Source organism: Apodemus sylvaticus, chromosome 10, assembly GCF_947179515.1.
Source record: "Apodemus sylvaticus chromosome 10, mApoSyl1.1, whole genome shotgun sequence".
NCBI classification, from domain to species: domain Eukaryota; kingdom Metazoa; phylum Chordata; class Mammalia; order Rodentia; family Muridae; genus Apodemus; species Apodemus sylvaticus.
Window position 1 is genome coordinate 961,167 of NC_067481.1, and position 26,536 is coordinate 987,702.

Here is a 26,536-nt window from a genome sequence, read left to right on the forward strand (position 1 = left end):
TCATTACCCACACCCAACAATACAAGAAGATATGAAACTAAAGCTGCCAGGGTTCCTACCTCTAAGCCTACAGGAAGTTTCAGAAATAAAGATTTATAAAGTGGCCATACCTGTCGCCCCACGTTCTCCTGGAAGGCAGCCTAAGGAGCAGAGAGAACAAACACAGCAGGTGAGTGAGGCTTGCCTCTGCTAAACACCACAAGATAAATTCAAAACAAACACAGAACAGTGTAAATGACCCATGGCTTTATTTTTTAAATAAAAGTCTTCTTTGTTGGCTGACCAGAGCCCTGGGGGTGGCTTGTCACTGTTGCTATGTCCCAGTGCTCTTTAAAGCCACAGGGTAAGAATTCTATTTAGAAGATCAGATGGAACCTTGCAGTGGCCTTTCACTAGGAGTAGTTTTCGCACGAATGCCCCAATGAAGGTTGGGGAGTTAACTCTGAGAACTACGCAGGTCAGTAAGTAGAAGCCAACTCCTAACGCACTCATTTTTAGGAACTCCATGATCATAACTCACCATCCCCAACACCTCTGAGCCGCCTCCTAGAGGGCATACTTGTCTCCAACTAGCTCTCTGAGCTACCTGAGGCCTACATGCCAGGCACTGAATCAGGGCTGACACGTCCCATCTGAATTTAAAGAAAACTAAGTATTTCTAGGTAAACCTTGTACAGATGACTCTCTTTTGTTGGGTGACCACTTTCCCTGTCTCTCACACTGTCCAACCTAGGACTGTCTGACCAACATGACAATGACCCCATATTGCCTAGTGGGTTTCAACTTTCCACAAAGCATACACAGCTGGGTTCCAATTGGGATTAGAGACAGGCACTGACACCAGCTTCAGAGATGGAGTGAAGTTACACACAAACACACACGGTGTGCCATCCTGGAGAGCAGACTTGGAAACAGGCACAGGGTGTGTGTATGTGTGGGGGGTGTAACATAAGAAACACCTCTTACCTAGATAGACATTCCAATATGGGTTGGGGGTTGAGCGCACTCATATATGCAAAGAAAGAGAGCAAACTGAATCACAGGATCCCAGAACTAATACATCCATTCCTCAGGACTGGTAAGCACCAGGACAGAAATGTGTGGCATCTCCAGGACAGAGCCTCATAGTAGGGGCAGAGATACTAGGGGAGTCACCATCATGCTTCAAGAGGGGAAGAAAAAAAACAGGATACTTTTTGCTTCTTACCATTTTGTAACTTCTGCAACCCCTCCCTTTAAGATTTACATTTTGTTTTGTTTTGTTTGTATATATGAATATTTTGCCTGCCTGTATATATGTATACCACACTCATGCCTAGTGCACGGGCAGGTCAGATGAGGATGTTTGATGCCTTACAACTGTTATGGATGGTAGCATGCTATGGATGGTACTTCATGTACTGAAGTGGGGTCTTCTGGAAGAATAGCCAATGTTCTTAACGGCTGAGCCACTGCTCCAGCCCTGTACAGTCAATTCATGTGTGTGTGTGTGTGTGTGTGTGTGTGTGTGTATTTGTTTTTACAAGACAGGATATCTCTCTGTAATCCTGGATGTCCTGGCTTATAGACCAGGCTGGCCTGGAACTCAAGGATCTGCCTGCCTCTGCCTCCCAAGTGCTAGGATTAAAGGCCTGAGTCACCATCACCTGGCCTTTGCAGAAATTATTAAAGAAACAGACACCAAAGAAAGGTGATGTAAAGAGATAAAATGTCAACTTAAATACAATGTAACATAACATCTTCAAAGTAAAAACTAATACAAGATTTATGTTGAAGCAATCTTGAAAATAAGGAAGTTAGGGCATCACCCAACACAATATGAAGACAGACCACAGGGATATCACTACAGAATATGCTATCAGCACAGAAAAAGGAAGAATGCTAGGAACAGGGTTAAGTGGTTTGTGACCTTTACACTGAAAGTACTCACCAAAGAAACAGATAAGCAAGACTGAAACCTGTTATGAAGATGTACTAAGTAAGTATTTGCAAAATATATATACAATATAAAAGACAAATATCCAGAATCCACAAAGAACTCTCGAAGCTCCATCAATAAAAACTAGCCATCCGACTAGACAATGACTGAAACTCAGGAGGACACAGACAGCAAATGAGCGCCGCAAACAGACTCAGCATCGTCCAGGAAAGTGTGTCACCACAAACTTAGCAGCAAAAATGAAGCAGTGTAGTGACCCAGGAAGAAACCAGGCAACCCATCTTAGGTGACACATGCCTTAGCAAAGGTGGGAGAACACATAGTAATGCAGCCACCGTGGGGAACAAAGACAGGCATTGTCTAGCAGCATCCTAGAAGATGGGTCCCAGAAATTATACACTATGCATATACCCTAAGAAACAGAAACTACGCTCACAGGAGAGCATGTATTAAAGTGCTCTACAGCTGGTCTTAACTACTTTGTTGGTTTTTCTTTTACCACCACCTTGTTTCTCCTCCTATCACTAGATAGGAAAGAAAGGAGGAGAGAGAGAGAGAGAGAGAGAGAGAGAGAGAGAGAGAGAGAGATCCTTAAGTTTAATTTCTTCCCCTATCAGGGTTCGAGCATTTATACATCCTCTGAAAAATTCTCAGAATTCCAAACATCACATAATCACAGAAACTATCTGCATCTATCTGGCAAAATGATGCCTCTACTAGAGCACAAGAAAAATCACAGCCGGCTGCTGCAAAGCAGCCCCATATCCCTAGACCTAGGATTAAAATGAAAACATTCTTATAATATTGCTGTTTCTAAAGAAACAAAACTTCCAGCCTTCTCACTACAATGTCCATGAGAGCCCTGAGCTAGTAGCACCCAGATGCCCTTTTACAGTAAATGCCCTACCACACCAGGGCTCACTCAGAAAGCAGACCCACTCACCTGTGGGACCTGTGCAGAAGGCAGTGACCTGGGACTTCCAGTCCCCAGTGATGTAACAGCATTACAAAATTGGATAGTAGACTGATAGTAGATAGTAAACAGAGAAGCAGCCATGTTTAAAAGGATCATGCAGGGGCGTCTGTGATAAGGACTACTGTGTGCCTAGATTGTAGGAGATTCTCAGATATGTGTGAGATGGAACCACACAGAACTAACCATGTACACACACAGGACATATACAGCTCAGTCCTAACCAGAACTGCTGAGTTATCTTAGTATAACGAGATGTTAGGCGGTAGAGTGCAAGGGAAAGCAGACACTCAGACTGTCCTGTATTCTTATAACTCCTCAGGGGAAATCTCAATAATGTCAAAATAAGAGACAAAAATGGAAAAAAAAAAAAGAAAAAAAAAGAACTGGCCTTTTCACAAAGTCAGCATGTCTAGCCTGCTGGATACCGTCTAGAGTGCAAAACCTGGAGTCGTTAGCAGCCATGAGCTAATTCTTTCCACCAAGCTGTGCCAGGACTCTACTATCCAGGCCCTGAGTGCTGATCACCAGAAAGACATCCAACTCTAATGAGGATCCAAAACGATGGCTCTATTACTTTAGAAGCACTGTGGCCACCAGACGAGGGACCCAGGAACAGGCTATGGGACAACCATCAAATGAAAGGTAAGGCCACAGAACTGGGAGCTTCTGGGCACTTCATTGCTCAACCTCCTGGACTCTGGCCAGGTGACCAGACATCTCACACACCCTGACAGCGAACTCAAGAGTCTGCCTAAAGAAGCAGCTCCTAGCGAGACGCTCTTCTTTCACCGAGAGAACCCTTATGCCTTCAAATGAGCCTGACACTGAGGCGTCCCTCACTTTCCTGTGTTTAAATCCTACAGTCTACTATGTAAAGAGTGCCGAACTTAAAAGGAATACAATTTCTTGCTAGTTTAATAGGATTTTAATTTCAAACTAAAAAAAAAAAAAAACTGATTTATAGAGGGTCTTTGGTTGGTTTTTTTTTTTTTTTCATTTCGACCCAATCCAGATAAAGCCATAAGGCTTTGATTTTTAGTGTTGCTTCCCATAAATATGTCTTAGGTTACAGAAGACAATAAAGAAAACATAAAAACATTAGTACAGATTTATTATAAAATTATTATATATCAGTCTTACAGTTACTCTCTATCAGTTAACTATGAAGGCAAGACTGCTAAGACCTCTCAAGAAATCACTGAGTTCCCACTAACACTGCAGACAAAATGGAGTCCCTATGGGAACACAGACAGTTTTAAAGGACTCTGGGGAGGTGCTTGCATCCTGGCTGCTTCTCGGTACAGATGCAGGCAGAGAGCCAACAGCAGCCATGGAAGACCACAGGCATCCTGAGCCAGCAAAACCTCAAAAGCCACCTGACCAGAATGCCAGTGGCATGGCCCCTTGGCCAAGAGCCTACGGTGCAGCACAGGGGCAGCTGGGCTTGCTGAGCCCTGCACAGTAGGTCTTCACACCTGAGAAGCCACCAAACACGGGGCTGAGGCAGCAGGGGACGCGCAGGGACTCACGCACAGGGCCTAAGTGCACAGTGGCTGCAGGGCGGTCAGAGGCCAGCAGCCAAGTGACAAGATGGAAACTCCATCACTTGTGACAGGCAGTGGAACAAGGTAGGGGCCACAGTGAGGGGGAAGGTGAAATCAGTGGTAGCCTGGGGTAACAGCAAATCACTTCATTGAGCAACACAGAAGACAGCGAAAAGCCTTCACTTGAGAAACGCGAAAGCTGGGCAGGTCTATATTAAGTAAAAACTACAGAAAATCATGGAAATTTTTTCCAAAAAAAGAAAAGAACTGCTAGAATGGGTTAAGAAAAATACTACCAAATAATTAAAGCAGAGAAACATCAATCTCTTAAAGATGATGGACCAAAATAGAAGAGAATTACTTATGCTCTCCGTGGTGCTAGCTCACCTTCGGTTCAAAAGCAGACAAAAGACTAATACCCCTCACGAAATTTCAGGTTCAGGAATTCTGTTCTTGAGAACGAACGTTGAGAGACTGAGTCCAACACAAGAGAAGGGACTGTACACAGGGGAAGTCAGAACAAGAATGAAGGGTTGGCTCAAAGTCTGAAAAGCAACTACACCGCATACCAAGTCACCAGAGCAAAGGCCAAAGGCCACTTCATTACCTCAGAATCAAATACCTGTTCATAATTTTAAAACATGACTAAAATGAAAGTAGCTACAGGAACTTCTCAGCCTGCTAAACAGGATGTTCCCGCCACCATGCAGGCCAGGACAATGCTCTCCTTCCCCCAGCTCCATGGCTCCACCTAACCTCAGGGGTGTCCTTTCCATCCTACTCTGGGAACTGGCTCTGATCCACACAGAATGTATCTGTGACATTGCCAGTTCAGCCACAGTCCCTTCATATTTTGGATATCGGTTGGCACTAACAAATACTGCTGCATACCACCATCCCGACCTTTCCCTCAGTCTCAAAGCAGCTGTAATAGTACATCACTCACAGTCCATCTCCAGGACCAGCTAAAACTAGGAAGTGGAAGAAGCCCTGTACTCAAATCATGGGTACTCCAATCATGGGTACTCCAATCATGGGTACTCCCAACTCCTCACATTCAGCCGGAGCAAGTCTCAGCCTGCACCTCTCTCAGAGACTTCCCCCTCAGTTCCCAATATCCCTGAATATGTTCAACTGCTGGCCTGTCTGAGGGGGAAGACGGCCACAAACTGCAAGGCATCCCAGCACCTGACAGAGCCAGGATTTCTCATCTGGGGTCCTCCGGGGTCCAGCCTCCCAAAACACTCATGGACCTGGCCTCAGTCACTGATCACAGCAGTCACCTATGCGGAGTCAGCCACCGCTACAGCACACCCTCATATGCAGGCAACCCTGGGAAAACATCTCACTGTCTCTTCCCCTTGCAATTCATGGGACTCAGTCTCATTACTAGCCCAAAAATGGAAAGCCACAAGTAGATGAGCAGGGACTCTAGCCAACGCCTGTGTTGGTACCTAAAGCTACTCAAGCTCCTTCTATCCAGACCCATGCCAAACGCTGAACCTCAGAGGACCTGGGTAACTAAGCTCAGAGCATAGGGCCCATGAGCAACTGCAAGGCTGAAGCACACCCAGGGGTATCTATCTGCTCTAATGTGGCCAGGAAACCAGAGCTAACTACAGCTTGGTAACAGCTCCTCCTAGAGCACGAAGCCTCCAGTGTCCCATCCCGGCATCCCTGGACCAGTCCTGCCATGTCATGAAGGTTAGAAACTCAGGATAAACTTCTTCTTCTCTGCAGAGCTTGGGCTACCCTGAACTCGGTCTGGTTACTGAACATAAACCGGTCCCCCTATGCTTATTTAACCCTGACCTCCTCAAGAGTTTAACACCCTACAAGTGTTACCATGGTGACTGTTTTCATCTGATCTCCTTTGCTGTCGTGGGGTATGGGTTTTCCACAGAGACAAGAGACCCACATACAGGACACTGGCAACAATTACAGCCCCACCTCCAGGAAAGGAATGCACTGAGGAAAATGAAACTTACAGAGGCTGCTCTTCTGCAGTTCACATTTCGGTCAAATACAGCAGCAATGACCAGGGCACTATGAAAACAAGGAAATCGATTAATTAAAATGAAATACACACGGTCTGGGAAAATAGCTCAGTCAGTAAACTGCTTGTCTTGCAAGCATGAGATCTCTCATAAAAACGTTGGTGAGGTGGTGTGTGCTGTAATCCCAGAGCTGGGAGGTAGACAGGAGGTTTCCTGGGACTGTTGCCCAGCCAGTCTAGCCTAATGGCTGAACACCAGGCCAACAGGAGAACCTGCCTCAGCAGAGGTGGATCCTGACAATGATACCCAAAGTTGTTTTATGTACACGTAACAAGCACAGGCATAGACCATGTGCCGTCGTTACAGCGTTCACTCATTTGCTCACTTTCTGAACACCTGGACGAGCCTAACAGATGGGAAGCTCAAGGTTCTACAGGCTACGACAGAGTCAAGTAACCTCAAAGATAGCAAACATTATAGATAGCCCCAGCCCTAACAAATGTCCTATAGTGCCTCTACAGTGCCCCGGAGCACAGCGCCTCTGGCATGCTGGCATCATGACAAACGGTTCTAGAGGATGAGAGTTGGCCACAGCTGGGTGGCTGACACCAGCACCCCTATACACTGAGCAGCAAGCGCTCCGTGCACCCTGCAGGCGGCTTGACCCTCGGAAGCACCCAAACATATGGTTTCAACATTTCCCACGGGTTTGATCCAGTGTGAGGCATGATGGGGCATGCATTGTCTACATCTGGGCTGAGAGATATGGGACATAAGGAGGATTACATGAGGTCAGCAGGATGGAGACCAAGCTGGATCCTCTGGGCTTCACAAAAGACACACCATAAACTCTGCTCTCTGCCCCTTTCAAAGGGATACTAGCGCTCAGGACTCTGCTGGCAAGGCCGCTACTACACGCAGCCTCTGAGCTAGGGGGACTCCGACCACAGGTCAAAATAAGCCTTTGCTTTAGAAAGTGGTGTACTTCAAGTATTAAAGTAATGAGAAACCTGCTAACAGGCAGGCAGCCAGTTATAGCAGTCACCATGGAAACAGCACATGGGAGGCAGCTTCTAAGTCTCAATCTTTCCTACAGCCAGAAGGAATAACACCACACAAACTCAACTTTTCCTAGCTCTCAAGACACTCAACAGGCTTTAATAAGTCATTTCTTACATGTCAAACTTGATTATTGTCGGAATCTAGAAACTCCTCCTCCCCATCTCATGCCTCTCACCTCTCCTGCATCCACCACCAGTTACTGTTATGGGTCCCACCCTCTGAGGGGAACACTTCGCAGGGAAGCATTTCCCCATCTGGGATTCCTCTTCTTGGTTCCCACATCCCAGGGATGTTCTCAGGACACAGCAAGGTACAAGGACCACAGACCAGCCAAGTCTGGTTTTCAATCTCATTTCAACTTTCCCAGGCATGCAGTGGTCACTGTGTATCATGCAAAGGAGGTAAGAGCTGTGAGGTCACAGTTTATCCTCCTGAATCCCACTTTCTGGGTCCACTGCCTCCTATGGGTCCAGGCAGGGACAAGACGCCTCCACAGATGAAGTTGGAGCCTTGTACTCACTGAAAGCGGCACTTGGGAGAAAGATGCCTGACTCCAAATACCAACCAGGGCTTACCAGACAACAGAAATGATGAGGAGGTCTTTGGGGTCCAGAAAGTTAAGAAGAAGGGAAAAAAAAAAAGCTCAAGAACAGGAACTGAGGACAGCAAGGTGACTGGGCATGCCACCAAGCCTGAAGACTGCGGCTGATCCCTGGGCCACACATGGTAACAGAGATAGCCGACTCTTGCAAGTTGTCCTCCAACCTCCACACATACGTCTTTAAACACAAGTGCGCACCTGTGCATTTACTTTAATGTTAAAAAAATCAGAACGCTACTAAGCAGGTGTGTGCCACAGGAGAGAACTTGTGCAACAAGAGGGGGGACAAAGAACTCTCTTAAATTCCAATACGAAAATGGGAGAGGGGCAGGGCGCCACTTCCCTGGCTTGGGGTAATCACTGTCTGCCACACCGAGAAGCAGAGAGATCTGATTTATAACCACAGAGGCTTCATCCTGCCTCATCATCAACATTTTAAAATTGCTCCTACCTTTAGCACATCACAGCAGCTTTTGTGAACAGTTTTCAGAACATAAAGTTGACTGAGGCCTGCATACGTGTGGTCTCCTAGTGACTCATACACCACATACCTACTGCTGTTAAAAAGAAATTCATGTGCGAGCACACAGACACACACAGACACACAGACACACAGACACACACAGACACACAGACACACACACACGCACACTCAAGGTTCAGGGACCATCTTAGAAGATAGGAGCAGAAAGAACATTACTCTGCCCAGGCCAACTGACCAAAGTCCAATTTCAACCAGGTGTTCATTCTAGAGGAGTCACATTCAGGAAATGAAGCTGCTTTTCACAGCCCTCTACACATTCTATCCATCCAGGCACTGGGCATGGGGTGAGGAGAATGCCAACAGCTATGTAGCCTGTGGAGATAACGCCATAGCTGTGCAAGAAGCTGATGCCAGCATGAGACTCACTTCCTTTCTCCGAGGGATGGGGCTCTGCCCAGTTCTTCCTAAAGCACTTTCCACGTATTACTAGGCAGTTCTACAGCTACAGATAAGACCTGATGAGGTGGTAGGGTTAGGGTAGTGCTTTGGGGGCCTCTTCCCAGCCCTTCTTATCCTTCTCAGGTGTGTGGGTGGCTGAGGGATTACCACACACGTGAATCTGCAGCATCTCTCCTGTGCTCAGCATTAACACACCAGGCCCCAAGTAGCAGCTCCTTCCACGTGGCACATGTCCAGTTGGAAGGCAGATGCGGCAGGCCTTAGCCACCTACCCTGCTATGGGGCACCCTTCCCACAACCACTGTGACAGGTCTGCGTGCTCCCCAAAGCCCCAGCTACCATAATCCTCAGGGCCTAGGAACACTGCAACCATCCTTGTCTGAGCAGTGAGACTGCTGGTGACAGCTCTTGGTCTCTGACGTGGCACACGCACACAGCGCTCCGTGCAGACCCCTCCAAGGTCTGAGTAAGCAAAGTGAGGCACGAGCCACAAGGAGAGGGACAGGGGGCTGGAGTCCAGGCCAGGCTGTGGGCACAGAGAACACCTGTATGTAACAGGTATCAGCACAGCCGGGAGAAGCAGCACAGCTGGGAGAAGTAGCACAGCCGGGAGAAGCAGCAGCCTCACACTCTTCTACGTTAGCTGTTCCATAAGCAAATGCCTTAAGACACTGCTTCACTATACTCTTTCTTTCTTTTTAAGGAAAGGTATCAGGATAGGAACTCATTCTGTGGTCCAGGCTGCCTTGTACTCATAGTAATTCTCTTCCCTTAGCCTCTCAAGTGCTAAGATTACAGGCGCAAGGCAGGGTTTACACATTTCGTTAACCTTCAAAGATTATACTCGGGTAACTGTGACAATACTTGGAAAACACTGCTTTTTAAGTTACAGTAAGCTTCTGAGTTAACTAAAACAAATCTGCCTGGACTTATGATATAACGTATGGTTTTCTTTTCTCTGTGTATCCTCTGTGTGGCACCCTTACCCAGTAGACCAGGCTGACCTGGAATTTACAGAGATGAGCCTCTGCTTCTGGAGTGCTGAGATTAAAGGTGTGTTCCACCACTGCCCAACTATAGCAGGTTTTTAAAGACTTCCAATTTGGGCTAAATTTTGTTTTCAACTTTTTACTTATTTGTATGTATGTGTGTGGGGTGTCTGCATATATGTCTGTGTACCACATGTGTGCCAAGCCTGAGGATGCCTGAAGAGAGCTTTAGAGTCTCTGGGACTGGAGTTACAGACTCCAGTAAGCTGCCCTTTGAGGGCTGCTCTGACCCCAAGTCCTCTAGAAGAACAGCCAGTGCTCTCAGCCAGGGGCCATCTCTCTAGCTCTGGACTACATCCCTTTAAACTAGTCTTCTGCTTTCAGAACAACACTGGCTTATTTAGACACACAAATAAGTTTCAAGTGCAAAGGGGTTTAATGATATTAGCCAAACAGATATAGGAAGGTGTCCTTCTAAGTTGCTGCTCTTTATGAGTGCTATCCCTCCCCTGGGCCTCACTCATCACAGCAGGACGACCCTGTGCGAAAATCACTGCTCTTCTCACTTCAGAGAAAACCTAAAGAGCAACACCTGGCACCTCAGTGCGAGCCACCATATGAGGAGAGGCGTTTGTGGGTGTGCCCACCTGCTTAATTTCTCTGGGCAAGCTGTGAGATAGCACACCAGGATTTAACCACACAGAAAGGATCCTCTTTCTGGTACAAATCTAGGGAAAGTGAGTGGCATGCCTCAGCCTGCCCTCTCCTTCCCCACAGCAGAACCTTGGCTCAGCATACACAGTGAGACCAGCAGTCACCCCAAACTAATCTTTTTTCATTTGTGTGATACTGTGTAGCACTTCAAAGCAAGCACACTGGCTTCTACATGGGAAACGACAACACTTCCATTCTGAAGGTTAATAACTCAATGTGAAACTCCATGTTTTTTAAGTTACAAATCACATTAAAATATAAGCCCTGCATTTTACTAAATTTCTCTAAGTCAGAAGCAGAACCATGTGCTTTGGGGTCACAGCCAAGCCAGCACAAAGTTGGGCCTGGAAGACCAAGACTGTCTCCAATTGCTGGCCTTCTCCTCAACACAGTCTTCTCTCTGGAAGTTGGGCCACTCAGAGAGGCTGAGAAGAATAAGACATAGCTTTGAGCAATGCTTGCTATTTCCTTATTTTTTTTTTCCAGGACAATCTTGCCCTGGAGGAAGAGATCCTACAGAGCCAATCCCAGGCCGTTCACAGGCAGCCCACGCTGCCCAGCCGGTTTGCACAGTGGAGGTGAGAGTCAGGAGCTGCCCCTGGCACAGGCGGGTCTGTGCCTGGGCGGAGTGAACGTCAACTGGAGCTCAGCTTACAAAAGAGTTTCAGGTGAGGAAATCACTGGAGGTGAGGTGACAGGCAGAGCGCTTGCTCTGGCAGCAGCAGCAGCAGCAGCCGCCGCTTTGGTCTCCTCTCCTTCCTGTAGGTCAGATTCTGACTCCTGGTTAGAAGGAATCACCTACAGAACACACAACCACACCATCACATCTCCTCTTCACATCTTACTACTCCTGCCTTGCACTTGGCTTGTCAGGAGGCCAGATTTGTGCCACAAAACAGCCATTCTGGCTCTACCTGTCTGCTCAAAGACAAAGAAAGATGGTTTCAAAAGACAATCAAAACAATTTCAAAAAGATAAAAAATAAGCCTTGAGAATCTTTTCAAATTCCCAAAGCAGGGTTAACACTGTAGGGTAAGAACAACTAATCCAGTTTCTTCAACCAAAAGTTAGAAAAGGTTAGTTAGTGGCTTTCCAGGGCATCGGGCACCAAGGTGCAGCAGGGCTCCTCACATCGCCTCCCTGGTTCTTTCTATTTCATTCTGGGAACTATATTTGGATCTCAACTGTACTTGTACAGGATACACTGAGGAGTTTGTGAAAGTAAAGATACCAAGATTTTATCATGTGCTAGAAATAATGGGCTTAAAACCTGATAATTAAAAAGCACGGTCACTCATGACGAACCTCACAAGCAGGTCTGCAGGGCACACCCGACCGATACTCAGACACACAGAGCTTCAGGCAGGAGGTAGTGCATGCCCCAAGCTCACTGGCGCACCTGACTCACCAGATGCCCTCCCCCGCTGAGGCCTGGAGTCAGATGGGCCAGGAAGGGCAGGCACAGGTTCTTCAGAACCTGTCTAACCGGCTCGGAATCTGCAGCAGCTCAGCTCCAAAGGGCACTGCTGCCCATCTGCTGGCTGCCAGCTTAGGATCAGACGGCTGGGAAGCAGAGGCCGGCAGCCCTGCAATGAGACAGCTGCAGTTTCCATGCACAACACGCAGACGTGACCTCCCCGGCAACCCCTCAGGCTTGTCCCATAAGCCAGCAAGTCCAAACTCTGTAAGCCCAAAGAAACACGTGGACCCACAAGAGTTTCTGCAGACCACGGTAGAGACGGCTGTATAACAACTTCTCCTTGGCCAGGAAACTAGGGTCATTCCGGAGACTGAGCTGGACACGAAGTGAAGGACACTTCTGTGCTCACCCACCACGTCTCGACAGAAGCCACAGTCTTCACACCACAGCACACCACACCTCAACCCAACACCTCTCTCTGTGGCACACCCTACTCAGAGCAAGTTCCGTTCACATAAGTTCTGGGAAGACCATGCCAAGCTCAGACTGGGCCACCTTCTACAGCCCTCGAACAGTAACCTCGTGGCTAAGAGCTTGTGTGGGGCCAGAGCAGAGAGCCCTCTTGTGCCCCCTCCCAACATGGACCCTGACTCACTAGAGTGTTGAGCAGGAGGTAGGCATGGACCCTGACAAGGCAGCCATGACATGCCGGGAGCCTGTTAAGGAAGGGAGGACCTTTGGCTCTGATGTGCAGTTGCCTTTTCTTCTCTGAGGAGTAAATGGTGACCCTGAAGCAAAAGGTATCGCATTCCTTCGGCGGCTACGGAAGCTCCTTGCCATACAGTTCTAAGTGTGGAGAAAGCTGGAGCTGGAGAAGACAGAGCAGAACCCAAAGACCACCTACAGCCATGACACCAAGACACAGCAGCCAACCTCAGAGCCAAGCTTTTCACCGATGCCTGTTTCCTTTACAAAGTCTACCGAGAGTGAAGGCGGACACTCTGGTGGCAATTGTGTAACCCTGGCTTTCCCCTCAGGACCAGGTGCCCCACAGGACAGGTTCCTCCAATCATGAGCAAGTTGGTTAGGACCTCTCATCTGTACCTCCTGCCTTCCAAAGCCGCAGAATGGCCTTGAGTCCCCACACTCAACAACAATGAAGTATGAGACAGCTACACGCTCCCTCTAACATGGCCACACGCTCCCAGGTCAGCAGCAGGTCAGCTCCTGCTCCTTGTACTCTATCATTCTCTCCCTCAGGCCATCTGCCTCCCTGCATCCTGGATCAGAAGAGGGAGAAGGGCACAGCATAGCATCCTGGAGGTGTGCTGGGCTCTGAGCAGAACTGTTAGACTGAAACAAGAAGCAAACACACATCAGACAGAGCCAAGCCTCCTCCCAGCCTTCACGATCTCCTGGCAGGTCAATGCTAGGTACCATATCGGGGTCACACCGCGGTCACATCGGGATCATGCCTGGCTTTATGCCTATCTCCTACTCAACACTGTATCCTCTTTTCATCTTCAGGGGGAAAACATGGAACACGGACTGAAGCTACCCACCTGACAGAGCCTGTGGAACTGAGCAAGATGCCACCAATGTAAAGGAGCTTCACTGCTCCAGGACAGTTGTAAAAGAGCAGAAACAGTTTTTGCTACTTACGCAACATACAACGAGAAAGTTGAAGATGAGGACAAAAAACCGTTGCAAGAACCTCCCTCAAGGTCTCAGACACAGAAACAGAGGATGCATCTACATGGCAGTGGATACATGGCAGTGGGGGGAGGGGGAACAGGGAGGTCACAGCTATGGACCAGGCCTGAGACTCAGCAGAAGGCCCTGGGCAGCTGGGTTCTTGCCCTTTTCCACCCAGAACCAAGTCTACAACCAACAGCACAGCTTCCTGGTAACTGTGCATATGTCATGCCCCGCCGCCCTGACTTGGACCCTATCAGTATATGTTTATGCTTTGTAGAATGAGATAGGTCCAGGACGGCTCTCTGCTGAAAGCAGGTTGTTTCCCCCAGTCAGATGTCAGGGGGAGTATTCTGGAGCTGAGGCTTGAAATGAGGTGAGGGTGACTAGAACCATAAGGGTGTTCTAGGGGGGTCCTGGAAATTTAGCATCTGACTCACACTTTCAGAAATCTGGGAAGTGCTGGGATATCTGCTTTTCTTGAGGCTGGTTTTATCTGTTCTGATCTCCCAAGTTGTATGGCCAGTACACTTGCCCTCACCTTCACTTTGTGAGGCAGGGAAGTGTTCTTAGACGTGGTGTGGCATATGCCTGGTCACTAGACTCCAGTACCTCTGGCCAATGGGGGTCCTAGGTACAGGGGCTCTGGGTCTGTGGGCTCTTAATAGGAGTTCGGTGACCTCAGAAACGTCAGGCCTCAGGCATGGTACCAGAAGTCTTCTGCCTGACTTTCTGGAGTATTTTTTTTCTTTTTCCTTTCCCTTGGAAGGATGCAGAACAAGTGTGCCCTCAACACAGATGTCTCTTCAGTTTGTGTAGCAATTAACACATAAAGCTGGGGGTAGGGAAGTGTAGCAGTGAGCTTTCTTAGCATTCAAGCTTCACTGTGTTTCTGAGGAGCCAAAGGAGGGCACCAGGTAGCTCAGTGTGTCTGTCCATCACAGCATGAATGGTGTAGTGGGGCCTCCCATGCTCACTGGGGCAAGTCCAATGAGTCGCTGTCCTCAGCACACTGTGGGACGGCTCCAGAGTATTCTAGTGACTGAGCTTTTACTCTATTCCCACGCATGTAATCTCTTCTGAACATCCGGAAAGGTCTGAAGTGAAACCTGGGACCCATTTGCTTCCCTGGACTGCCATTTTTGGGACCCTATCTCCCCACAAAGCAGGTCCTGTCCCATTCCACAAGATAAGGTAGTCTTTTCCTATCTTGTCCACCTCTTAGAGGGAAGGGGTGGAGCACAAGGATGCTGATATTGGCAGCTAGTTGTAGAGAATGGCTTACCTAAAGCCAACAGGTTACAGGCAAATGGTATGTTGATCTGAGGTACGTCTACCACATGACACAACCACTCTTCAGCACAACCAACAGGCTTTACCTTGAAATGGCAGTCACGAAAGGTGTCAGCTCCTGAGGCTCATAGGCACGAGCGAAAGCCCAGCACACATAACAGGCGGCATCTCTGACGTTGGCCCCGACACTGCAGGCGCCCCGCTTCTCATCGTAGGTAAGGGCCTTCAGGATCACCGAGACAACTGGCGGGAGACAAAACAGTGAACAGTTGATGGCGTACCATGAGGATGAACCACAGACAGGAGTCAAATCTGCTCAAGAGAAAAACAAAAATACCCTGAGAGGCAAGGGAGTCCACCAGCTCAAAGGTGAAAGGGCATTTTTGGGTTTCCCAAGAATCGCATAAAGGAACGACAGTTCTTCAGAACAATGGCCACAGCTCGGCTGCCAAATCTATGGCCATACCAACAGAGTGCAAAAGTTAGAAGCCTGCACCAGACAGAAAGGGCCGTGTGTTTATGGGGAGTATTGGTGACCCCCTACAAGTGAGGCAGATGGATGTGAAGCCACAGGACACCATCCAAATCTTATCATCACAGACTTCAACAACCTCAGAGAGGGGAGGAAGCACCAGACCCGGACCAGAGAGGGGTCCTTGAAGTTCCAGGACTGAAGAGGCCACAGACACAGAAAGCCAGTCCTGGGTTGCCTTGTATGCAGGACTGTCTGCTTGTTTGACCATATAAAATGTCTATAGTAGCCAAGAGACAAAGTCACGTGAATTCTTCTTCTGGTTCTCATATACAACCAAGCAATTGATACACATGCATACACAGAGACAAACAGACAGACAGATAGACAGACAGACACACACACACACACACACACACACAGCAGTTGATACAAAGAGGTGATGTGTGCAAGAATACCAGAACATTACATTATTCCTGTATTTACAGCATTTCTGAGTATTTTCTTGACGGGCTCACAGTCAACATATCAGAGATACACTTGCTCATCAATGCTTTTTGCTTTGTTTGCTTGAGGCAGTGTCTCACCGTGTAGCTCTAGTTGGCCTCAAATCTGCTATGTGAACCGGGCTAGGCTACCCTTGAACTCTGCCTGCCTCGGCTTCCCAAGCGCATGGGTTAAAGGTGGGTGCCTCCATGCCCATCACATTCATCAGTGTTTGTTTGTAGCACTGTTCAAAATGGCTAAATTATAGAACCAACCTAGGTATCCATCAAGAGAAGAATGGATAAAGAAAATAAGGGCTGGAGAGAAGATGGCTCAGCGGTTAAGAACACCAACTGCTCTTTTGGAGGTCCTGAGCTCAATTCCCAGTGACTACATGGTTGGTCCAACCATCTGTGATGGGGGTCTGATGCCCTCTTCTGGTGTGTCTGAAGACAGCAATGGTGGTGTACTCATATGAATAAAATATAGTACATCTAAACAACTATGTTTTATTCCACCATAAGTGAAAACAATTCAGGGGGTTCTGTCAATAAAGTGTCTGTAATGCAAACATGACCTGAACCCGGCTCTCTAGCACCTATCTAAAAGTTGAGCATGTTAGGGTGTGTAACCCCAGCTCTTGGCAAATGAGGAGACAAGAGGATGGCTGGAGCTCAGTGGACAACACCACAGCCAACCCCATGAGTTCCAATCAGTGAAAGAACTTGTCAAAAAACAAGATGGATATCAACAGTGCCGCACATGCGTGCACACACACACATACACACTCCACACACAAAGCAAACACAAATGAAATCATGCTATTTACAGGAAAATGGATCCAACTAGAGATTATCACATTAAGCAAATTAGCTTGCTCAGATAAATATCACATTTTTCTTTCATTTGTATATCCTAGATTTTATGCAAAAATCCTGTGTACACATGACATGAAAGCAGAAGCAAAACCATTTGGGAAAACAGAAGGGAGCTAAGAGGAGGGAAAGGGAGGGGGAATGGGGCAAGGAACTCAGTAAAAGTATATTATACACTTTTATGAAAATGCCCTTTTGAAATCCTGTATACTACAGCTAGATGCCAACAAAAGGTGAAGTCAGGGCTGAGGAAACTGCTCAGCTGGGAAAGTGGCTGCCACTTAAGCTTGAGGACCTAAGTCTACATCCCCAGGACACACACAACCCAGGCACAGTGCTGCACACTTAGGGAGGCAGAGATAAGAGGAACCCGTGGCTTGCTGGGAGGCTAATCTTCCCAAATAGGTGCAACTTTATATTCAGCAAAGAACCTTGTATTAAAAATAAAGTAGAAAGAGATAGAAGACTTGGCCGGGCAGTGGTGGCGCACTCCTGTAATCCCAGCACTTGGGAGGCAGAGGCAGGTGGATTTCTGAGTTCGGGGCCAGCCTGGTCTACAGAGTGAGTTCCAGGACAGCCAGGGCTACACAGAGAAACCCTGTCTCGAAAAAACCAAATCCAAAAAAAAAAAAAAAGAGAGAGATAGAAGACACCCAAAATTGACCCCTGGCCTACACACACACACACACACACACACTTTTACCACACAAAAAAGAATAAAAACAAATGTTACTATATATTCTGTTCTGTGTATTCATGTATTTGTGACGATCTACTTATTAAAGATATATACACTTCTTAAAGCTGAACCAGTACATTTTTGAATCACATAAAGGAATTTAATGTATTTACTGGGGGGGTGGGATGTGGGTGGATGCACGCACACTGTGGCTCGGGTATGGAGGTCAGAGGATAGCCTTCAGGAATTAATTCTCTCTTTCCACTATGTGAGATCCAAGCAGCCAACTCAGGGTGCCAGAGTTGGTAGCAAGTGGCTTTATCTGAGCCATCTCAATGGTCTAGAATTTAATTTTGTAAGAAAACCAATTAACAATTGATTTTTCTTAAAATTATTAATTCTTAAAAGCCTCTTACAAGTAGTAATGGAAAATAGCAATAGAGAAGAACTTAAGAAAAATCTTGATTTTTACAATGCACAGACAGGCTATTCATTCAAAGTCACACACACAACATGGACTTTTCTAAAAGAGCATGCTGAAAGTCAACTTCTTGATCCCGGTGAGGCAGTCACGCTGTAGTAAGGAACACTGGACAGCTCTCGCTGGTATCTTTAAAATGTGTAAACTTGAGGACTAGGAGTATGGTTCACTGGTACAGAACTGGTGTGGAGTATGTGTGAGGCCTGTGTTCAGTTTCCAGTGTCCTACCTAGAGCAACAGAAGAGCCTCTCGCTGGCATCATGGCTCTGGCAGGGTCTGTAGCTACATTCTCCTTGACATGCCAGGGGGGCTCCAAAGCAACTTGGGGTTCAGTGATTAGCCTTACTGGCAGGAGCTCACCACAAACACTGAAGGCCATCAAGGGAGGATTCAGAGCGGAAAGATAAATCAAGGAATTTAAGTCAAATACCAGCAGCAGACACAAAGAGCACGTGAGTGTTCAGGGACTCCAAAGGCGAGACAAATGGAATACGCTGCTTCTAGGACTGCATGCATGCCACCCTCTGAACCTGTGCTCTGCATCCTCACCACACAAGTGCCAACCCTGTGTCTGCCAACAGTGTGAGGAGGGCGCCACTCAGGGGTGTGCATGTGCCATTATCCACCAGAAAATAGCACCTAGAAATATACAGGCAAAAGAAAAAAACAACCAAACAACAACAACAACAACAAAAAAAAAAAAAACCCGAAGGACTATTAATGTTATAAAACCAAATCTCTGCCTTTCTGCTTCTAAGGATTTTCCTATATAAATATGAAATAGTTATGGTTCAATGGAATCTATTTCACACACCCAGCATATTTCACAGAGGCTGTAAAATGTGCACAGGACAAGTGCAAGGGGCTCTGAACACACACATCCTAAGGGAACAATATGGGAGGTAGTGTATTGTCATTCAGATGTGGGGTCACCTAGGCTGGTCCTGCTAAGAACCCCCAAATAAAGCCTATGCCCTGACAAGTCTCAGTTCCTGAATATCACAGCATTAGGAATAGATTGTGGCTTCTAGATGTCCAAGATAGAGTCCATTTTTCCCAGAAGTTTCTCATATAAGTGGCCACACTGAAGTCTTGGGCATAGTGTAGGGTCCAGTAAGCAGTCATGCCAGAGCCAGCTATTCCTGGCATCTTCCCAGCCAATCTCTGTGTCAGCTCCATGCACAGAAAACAGCTCCTCTATTCCAACAACTTGGCCCGGCCCAACCTCCCATCCTTTCCAGAGGCACTCTGTGATCACAAAGGCTGGCTCCTTCACCTCATTCTTGAGATCCCGATAGCTCCTACCCAGTTCCCGACTAGCCTTACAGTCCCCTCCTCTCCCAGAACTCCCAATGCAGAGTATGTTCCAGAGACTCCCTTATCCTACCAGGCTTCTCCGGACCCCAGGAAACAGGCACACCACCAGGCAGACTCTCAGGAGCAGTGCACCCAGTTATCTGATAGACTCTTCATTACTCCTGTACACACTTGATGTTTCCCAGAACACAGAGCTAATGGTTAAATATAAACCTAGCAACAGACAACCACCTTAGGTGCTATGGATTAGAAATTATATCTACAATTATCTTGACTTGAACTATATCCAATCTGCAATGCTGAAAAGGTCCTCTGTTCTACTGAAACAGGCCTAGCTAACCTGGAATTACCCCCAGATTGCTAGTATATAGCTCAAATTCACAACTCCGTTAATTAACAGGCTGCCCACTAGGGAGCAAACAATGTCAAGAAAATTGACTGTGGCACCTGTGGGAGGGCAGTGTCCACATATGTAGAGTCACTGCTAGACTCCCTGGAGCTCAGTAGGTACCACAGCTCAGATGCTCTGGGCAAGGCCAGCCAGCAAGCCTCTGGCCTCAGGGAAACCTGAATGTGTTCTCTAAGTGTCAACTCATCACTCCACAGGACAAAATCAATTTCCAGACAGACAACTACAAGCAGCAGTGTCAGCACTCCCGATGTCCACTTCATGTCTCTCCTACACCTTGCCAGGAAACTGATGCCACCCACAAGCAACCCCAACAGGCAGGCACAGACCTCCCACACCATAGTAGCCAGCCCGGCCAGAGCACCCAGGTTTCTGTCCCCAAACTGAAGTAAGATAATTTTGGAAACTAGCCCTTCTCAGGGACTTGTGACATAGTCGGCCACAAGAAACTTAAGTGATGGGTCCGAATGCACTAACGATATGTCTTGATGGACTTTCTCAGATGTAATCCTATTTACTGTTCAGAGAACCAACCACCTGGGAGGATGTCTGATGGTTCTGACTACCCATCCCATCCAAGAGGCCACAGGAGGTGCAGGCTCCAAGAACCCACTCACATCTTGCCTGTCTCCAGACAGTCAGGCCCTTCAGATGTCAAAACACGCTTGAGACTGCCATGCCTGTGCCCTTCCACAATTCTAAGCTAGAAAAAGCAGAAAGTGAAGCTCATTAGGGCCTCAGGCCACCCAGCCACCTAGAGATGCCAATGCTGCCCAGCAGAGGCCTGACTGTCCTCCCCTATTCTGGCCCATAGCCAGTCAGCAGTCTTCAGGAACAGCATCCTGGCTTTTCTTGTGCTGAGATACTTAAAAGCATCCTCCAGAGATGCACGGTAAACACCAGGAGCTAACAACAAACTTGGCGTGAGGCAATGATCACCAATGACTGTGTGCTAAATGGAGACTGGCCTGGTAAGGGCAGGGTGCTATGATACGGATCGCTGGAAAGGAACTGATTTATAGAACGGACAACGTGGAAAAGAGCAATGCCTGATCCTGTAACAAAAAAAAAAAAAAAAAGGGAAGCCAGACTGCTGCTCTGATTCATCCCAGAGTGGTGAGGGCAGCAGCCTGGCACACAGAGACGGGTTGGGCCCACTTCTGCTGCTCCTGGGGGGCAGGGAAGCTCTGAAGATGACCTCCTGATCTGTCCAGCCTCTGCCATGTGAAAGGAAGACACCGAGTTTCCAGCTCTGATATTCAAGGGTCTAGGACACAGAAGTCAGAGTATCTTTAGTGGCTACAAGACACTGAGCACTCACAGAGCTGGGCTCAGGGGAGGGAGATGGGGATTTGCAATAGGAACCTCTTTGCCCGCCACCTTTATACTCATAATCAGACAGAAATTCAAAAACAGCCCTTTCCAGATTCAACAGGTTTAAAATAAGGAAACTGTTCAATAGCTCTGAACAAAAACCTTTCTCATGGTTCCAATTACACACTGCAAATGCATGTCAAATATATATATCATACCCCAGAGGGCTTCCTTTTGGCAACTTGGGAGTCCAGCAAGGTAATTTAAACATGCCTCTCTAGACAGCGTGTCATTTGTTTAACACGAGCTGCCTAAGGAAGCAGCGGCCTCCAGTGATTTAACCCCCAGAGCCCCGCATTCCTCACTTCAGGGACTGTAGAGCCTGTAAGCCAGGGACACAAAGATTTAAGCTATCATCTGCATAAGCAGAAATAACCAGCCCATAAAAAACACCACACGGTTACATCTCTGGACAGCCACTCAGCTGTACTAATTTAAAACAAGTTAACGTGCTGGGCAATCGTGGGTTGTACAGGCTCCTGAGGTATGTCTGTTGCAAACCCCAGGCTTTGCTCGACCTTCCCAACTCAAACTCGATGGCAAAGAACTTGCAGAGATAGAGGTATACCATGGTTTGAGCAATCCTGAGAGGGGAGTATGAGAAACCAACTATTCTAATGCAGTCTAGGAGGCCAACAATAGGTAGAATACTGGCCATGGACAGACAGACACACCACAGAGAGCAGTGTCTCCCAAGCTATGGCCAAGTCCATCCACTATCCTGAGCCACTCATTCCATGAGTGGAGCCACACTCAGATCCAGAAGCCTGCCCACCAAGCCTGAGCCTCAGAGGCCCAGCTTCCAGAACCAGGTGTGGCTGCAGGACCTGCCCCTTGTACCAACAGCCATCGTACCGTCCTTAAGAATGTAGCTCAACTTGCTCAGGAAAACTGCCCCTTGGATGCGCTGAAGACAGGAAGATCCACAGACTATCACATTCCATAGACCTCTGGATTGATTTCCCACAGGCCGTGTCAGAATTTCCCCAAAGCCCCTCACTAACCTACAGAAGCAGCAACATCTGGCCTATGACCATGGAATCCTCAACTGTGTGGGAAGGAAGGACAGATTTGTGGATCTGGCCTGCCCTTGAAGGGCCAGGGACAACTCACCCCATGCCCAGTGCTGCAGGGTACACATTCTCAGATATCATCTGGCTCAGTACTCTCCAAAGGCACTTCAGGGGTTTACCTACCAAGCAGGTCATTACAGTAAGCCCACACTTAATCCAGAAAAAGATTCTACATTCATCTGGGTCCCAGAAACCCTCCAACTATACAGCCAAGAGCCAAGGCCCATCTGTCACACAACCCAGTCAGGTGTCCTGAAGATCTCATGAGAAACTCCAACAGGCAGGTACACAGTATCAGTTTAGCAGTGCCCTTCATTCCAAATGTGCTCCCCGCCCCCCAAGAAATTCAGTCACAGGAGAAGACAGTTCCACGTTAAATGAAGTCTCACTAGGGAAGGACCCTTCAGAAATTCTAAGCCCAAAACACCTACATGGGTGGTACAGAAGATTCTGCTGAGAACAGTGACAAACACATCAGGGAAATGCCCATATCCACTTCCAAACCTATCAGCTGGAGAATGAGATGAAATCCATGTAACAGGGAATAGAACATATGGGGCACTATAAACATACATTCCTGATGGGTGTGACTGGAAATCAATAACAGAGGGGAGACGGGGGAGCGGTACTGGGGGCACACAAGTCTTATGGTGACACTATAAAGCCACAAGGGTAGTTTAGGCAACATTACCTCTAGGACCGAAATGCTTTAAAAGATTATATATTTTGCTTCAGCTCCTTCCCGTGTTCGCCTCCTGGCCCCTAGTACAGCAGAACTACAAATTAATTGTTTGGTATGAGCTGTTTTATTATAAGAGCCCAAAAGAACTGACACTGCATCCAGAAAAGCACAGAACTCTGGAAAGCTGTACTGATTGAGCATGGTCTAGCACCTGCCTGAATGGAAAGGTCAAAGGCCCTCCTCCAAATGTTACCAGGAAGACATACATGAAGAAGGCACTGGTGAGCGGTAGGGATCCAGGACAAGAAAGCACCCACTAGGCTATAGTCAAAGATGTCTGAGAAAATACACAACAGTACAACTTTGTCCTAGCATGCAAGGCAAACCTTCATGTGAAGCCAAGCTTAATAGCTCACATTTGTAATTCCTGAACTCAGGAAGATGAGGTACATGAATTCCTGTGAGTTCTGGTTCAGCTGAGCCAGTCCCTGGCAGAAGATACCAAGATTGACCATGCAGGTTTTCCAGACAAGGCGGAAGTCAAGTGGCACTTTCCCCAGGGGCGTGTGTGTCTCTCCAGAAGGAGCACCCTACCTGGAGGTGTTACTTACGTGCCAGCTAACCAAAGGCAGCAGTGTCTATCTCTCAGTCCAGGGTTCTAGCCACCTCCCACCCATATGCCACACCCTGGCAGTAGCAGCTACCACCAAAGTAGCACAACAGGTCTATGCCATCCGCCCTTTCACCGGAATGGAGAGTCATCTTCAAATGCAAGGCGCTGCTCCAGATCACAAGGGTAGAGGAGAAAAAAGAGCTGCAACTAATGAAGTATGGTATCCACGTGCTGTCAGATGCTCTGACAGCAACTGGCCAACAGGAGATGGCAGATGAGGCTGGAGGGGAAGCTAGACATCCACAGGAACACTGATTCCTGGCCCACCAAACCCCACTCTACCAGCATTGGCCAACTGAGGCCTAAACTTAGGGCCTAGACAAGAAGACTGGAGGCCTCTGCCAAAATAAGCCCATGAGGGATTTCCCTTCCTTGCTGGACTAAGAGGCAAATAGGTAAGTCTTCCAGGACATCCCAGCCCTTGGATTCTTGTCTCGACAGAATGTGCATACAACCCCACAGACTTCATTACTGCACCTGTCCCGTGTCAGAGCATGCATGCAGCCCCCAGAGACCCCATCCTACCTGCCCATGACTGAGGATACGCAGTACCACGGACCCCATTTCATATGCCCATGATAAAACATATACACAGTACCACAGGCTCCATATCACGTGCCCAGAGCAGGGAATCCACACAGTTGCACCTCCCCTTCTCTATGTTCTCCATTACTAAACATGCCAACACACCCATGTGCCCCATTCTGTATTATTCAATCAAAATCAAATTGGGATATCCAAGCAATGTAAGCACAGACTCCCAGGGAAAAAGAACACAAAATCCTCAACATAGGGCAAAGGAATATGCTTCTCACAACTGCCCAAACACACAAGTACCTCAACAAACGTGGTCTCTGGGGGTGTGGTTAGGGCTCCTGATAGGAGCTTAGTGGTGCCCAGCAAAGGCATGCAAAAAGACCACCAGGCTAACAAAAAAGACTCAATCCTTTGTCCATCATCAGTCAGCCAGAATATCTGCTGGCTCTCAAGGCCGCTCCAGTGCTGACTTCCAGCCTAGTCAAGCCCCTCCAGGTTAATACTCAGTATTACAATACTCAGTATTACACTAGTCAGTATTACAATACTCAGTATTACACTAGTCTTTTTCAAGTGATCCTATTGGTTCTTTGCTAGTTAAACACTCCTAGAATCCCTAAGTGACCATTTCCAACAGACCTAGCATTGGCTCCCTTTTCTCTGCCATTGGTTCCTTCTGTTACCACCCTAGCAGTTGTCAGAGGCAAGGGCCTGTCAGTCCCGGCCTACCACCACCACCACCACAGGCCACCGCAGAAGGACATGGCATGGCAAAACCACAAGGCCCGGTGCCTCCAGGACCAAGGGTGTGCTCCTCTGCTGATGCTGTGCTGCTGGCACAGGAACACCCACAGCTAATGACAGAGTGGCAAGCACAGCAGCATGAAAGAAGCAAAAGCAGCGTCCTGGAGGATTAAAGGCTAAACCAGGAAGTCGAGACCAGTTCTACCTGACGGACGGACAGCCAGGGTCCCCAGCCCCGAGGCCCAGGCCACCAGTGACCCAAGACGGTGACCCTGGCTCTAGCCTCTGGGAACATCACAGGAATTTCATAGACAGCAGGATCCCAGAAGACTGCAGTGTCAGGGATGGGCCCTAACTCAAGGCAATAGTACAACAGATACACCAGACTCCAGGAGAAGCAAGTGGCCCAGGGTTACAGAGGGCACATCTAACATGGTTTAATCTCAAGCCTGGCACCCATCTTTAACTAAGTAATTGGAGAGGCTCCGATGTCATCATTCCACAGGTCTATAGCTTTCCCGTCATGACCTGGTGGGTACAGGCCCGCCGATTGGGTCTCAGACTTTCCACCACTGTACTGCCAGGGAGCCAGCCTTGCCTACCAATTCCAAAGGATGCTCTCTTGGTGTCTGCAATTATGAATTCTAACCCCCATTACTTGTGTTTACTACAGGGACTGGGTTAAAAAAAAATGCCTACCACCTGCAGGAACAGCTCACAGGCACAACACTCATTTTCCACGGCATCCATTTTCTTTGGGAAACTAAGTCACTGCAGGAGGATGGTTATGGTTTGCAAGTGTCACAACCATGTTGTGTTAAAGGCTAGGCTCCCAGCTGGTGGAGCCAACCACTGAGAGGTGACCCGATTATAGGGGTGCTCACTTAATGGGCTAATCTATTGATGGATGTTTAATTGATGACATTATTGGGAAGAGGAGGAACTTTGGAAGGTAGAAGCTTTTAGAGAAAGTAAGTCAGTGATATTCAGATGCCTCCCTCACTCCCTCCCCCCTGCCCCTCCTGCCACCATGAAGAAGCTACCCCTTCCTCCTCCATATACTTGCACCACCATGACATTCTGTACCTTGAGCCAAAGGAATGGGTCCAGCCAGCCTTGGACTGAAAGACCTAAAATCTGAGCCACAATAAATCTTTTATGCCAGGTACTTTGTCACAGTAACAAAAGGCTGAGGTACATGGAAGACACAGCCCTGAAGACACTACCGGGGGCCACGGGTGAGTGCACTACACCTGGACTCTAGATCAAAAACAAAGCCTGGATTCCCAAGTAGAGGCTGAGCTCTGCTCTTATCTACTGGCTAGATGGAACTCAAGTCCCTTCTCTTAGCCCCAGGAGCCCAGTGTGGCTGGGGAAGGCAAGCAGCTGTGTATCAGGAACTATTACATCGGTCTGGTCACAATGCCCTTGCACAGCAGAGATCAGCAAGCTTATATAAAACTGAGAGCAGAGAACACACTTGGGACCCCCACAAAGGCTCATGGAGAATGACTCTCAAGTGCACCAGCACTCGAGGCCCAGGGACTGCTGCCGTAGCTAA

The 26,536-nt window shown here is 47.9% G+C and overlaps 1 protein-coding gene across 1 annotated transcript in view; it reads right to left on the reverse strand.

The window, feature by feature from the left end:
- The window catches only part of Tbcd (tubulin folding cofactor D), a 155,739-nt gene that overhangs the window by 54,332 nt on the left and 74,871 nt on the right, over positions 1–26,536 (reverse strand). Inside the window, 3 exon segments of the mRNA XM_052196288.1 lie at positions 111–140; positions 6,448–6,505; positions 15,260–15,416. Coding sequence (XP_052052248.1) covers positions 111–140; positions 6,448–6,505; positions 15,260–15,416 — 245 coding nt within the window.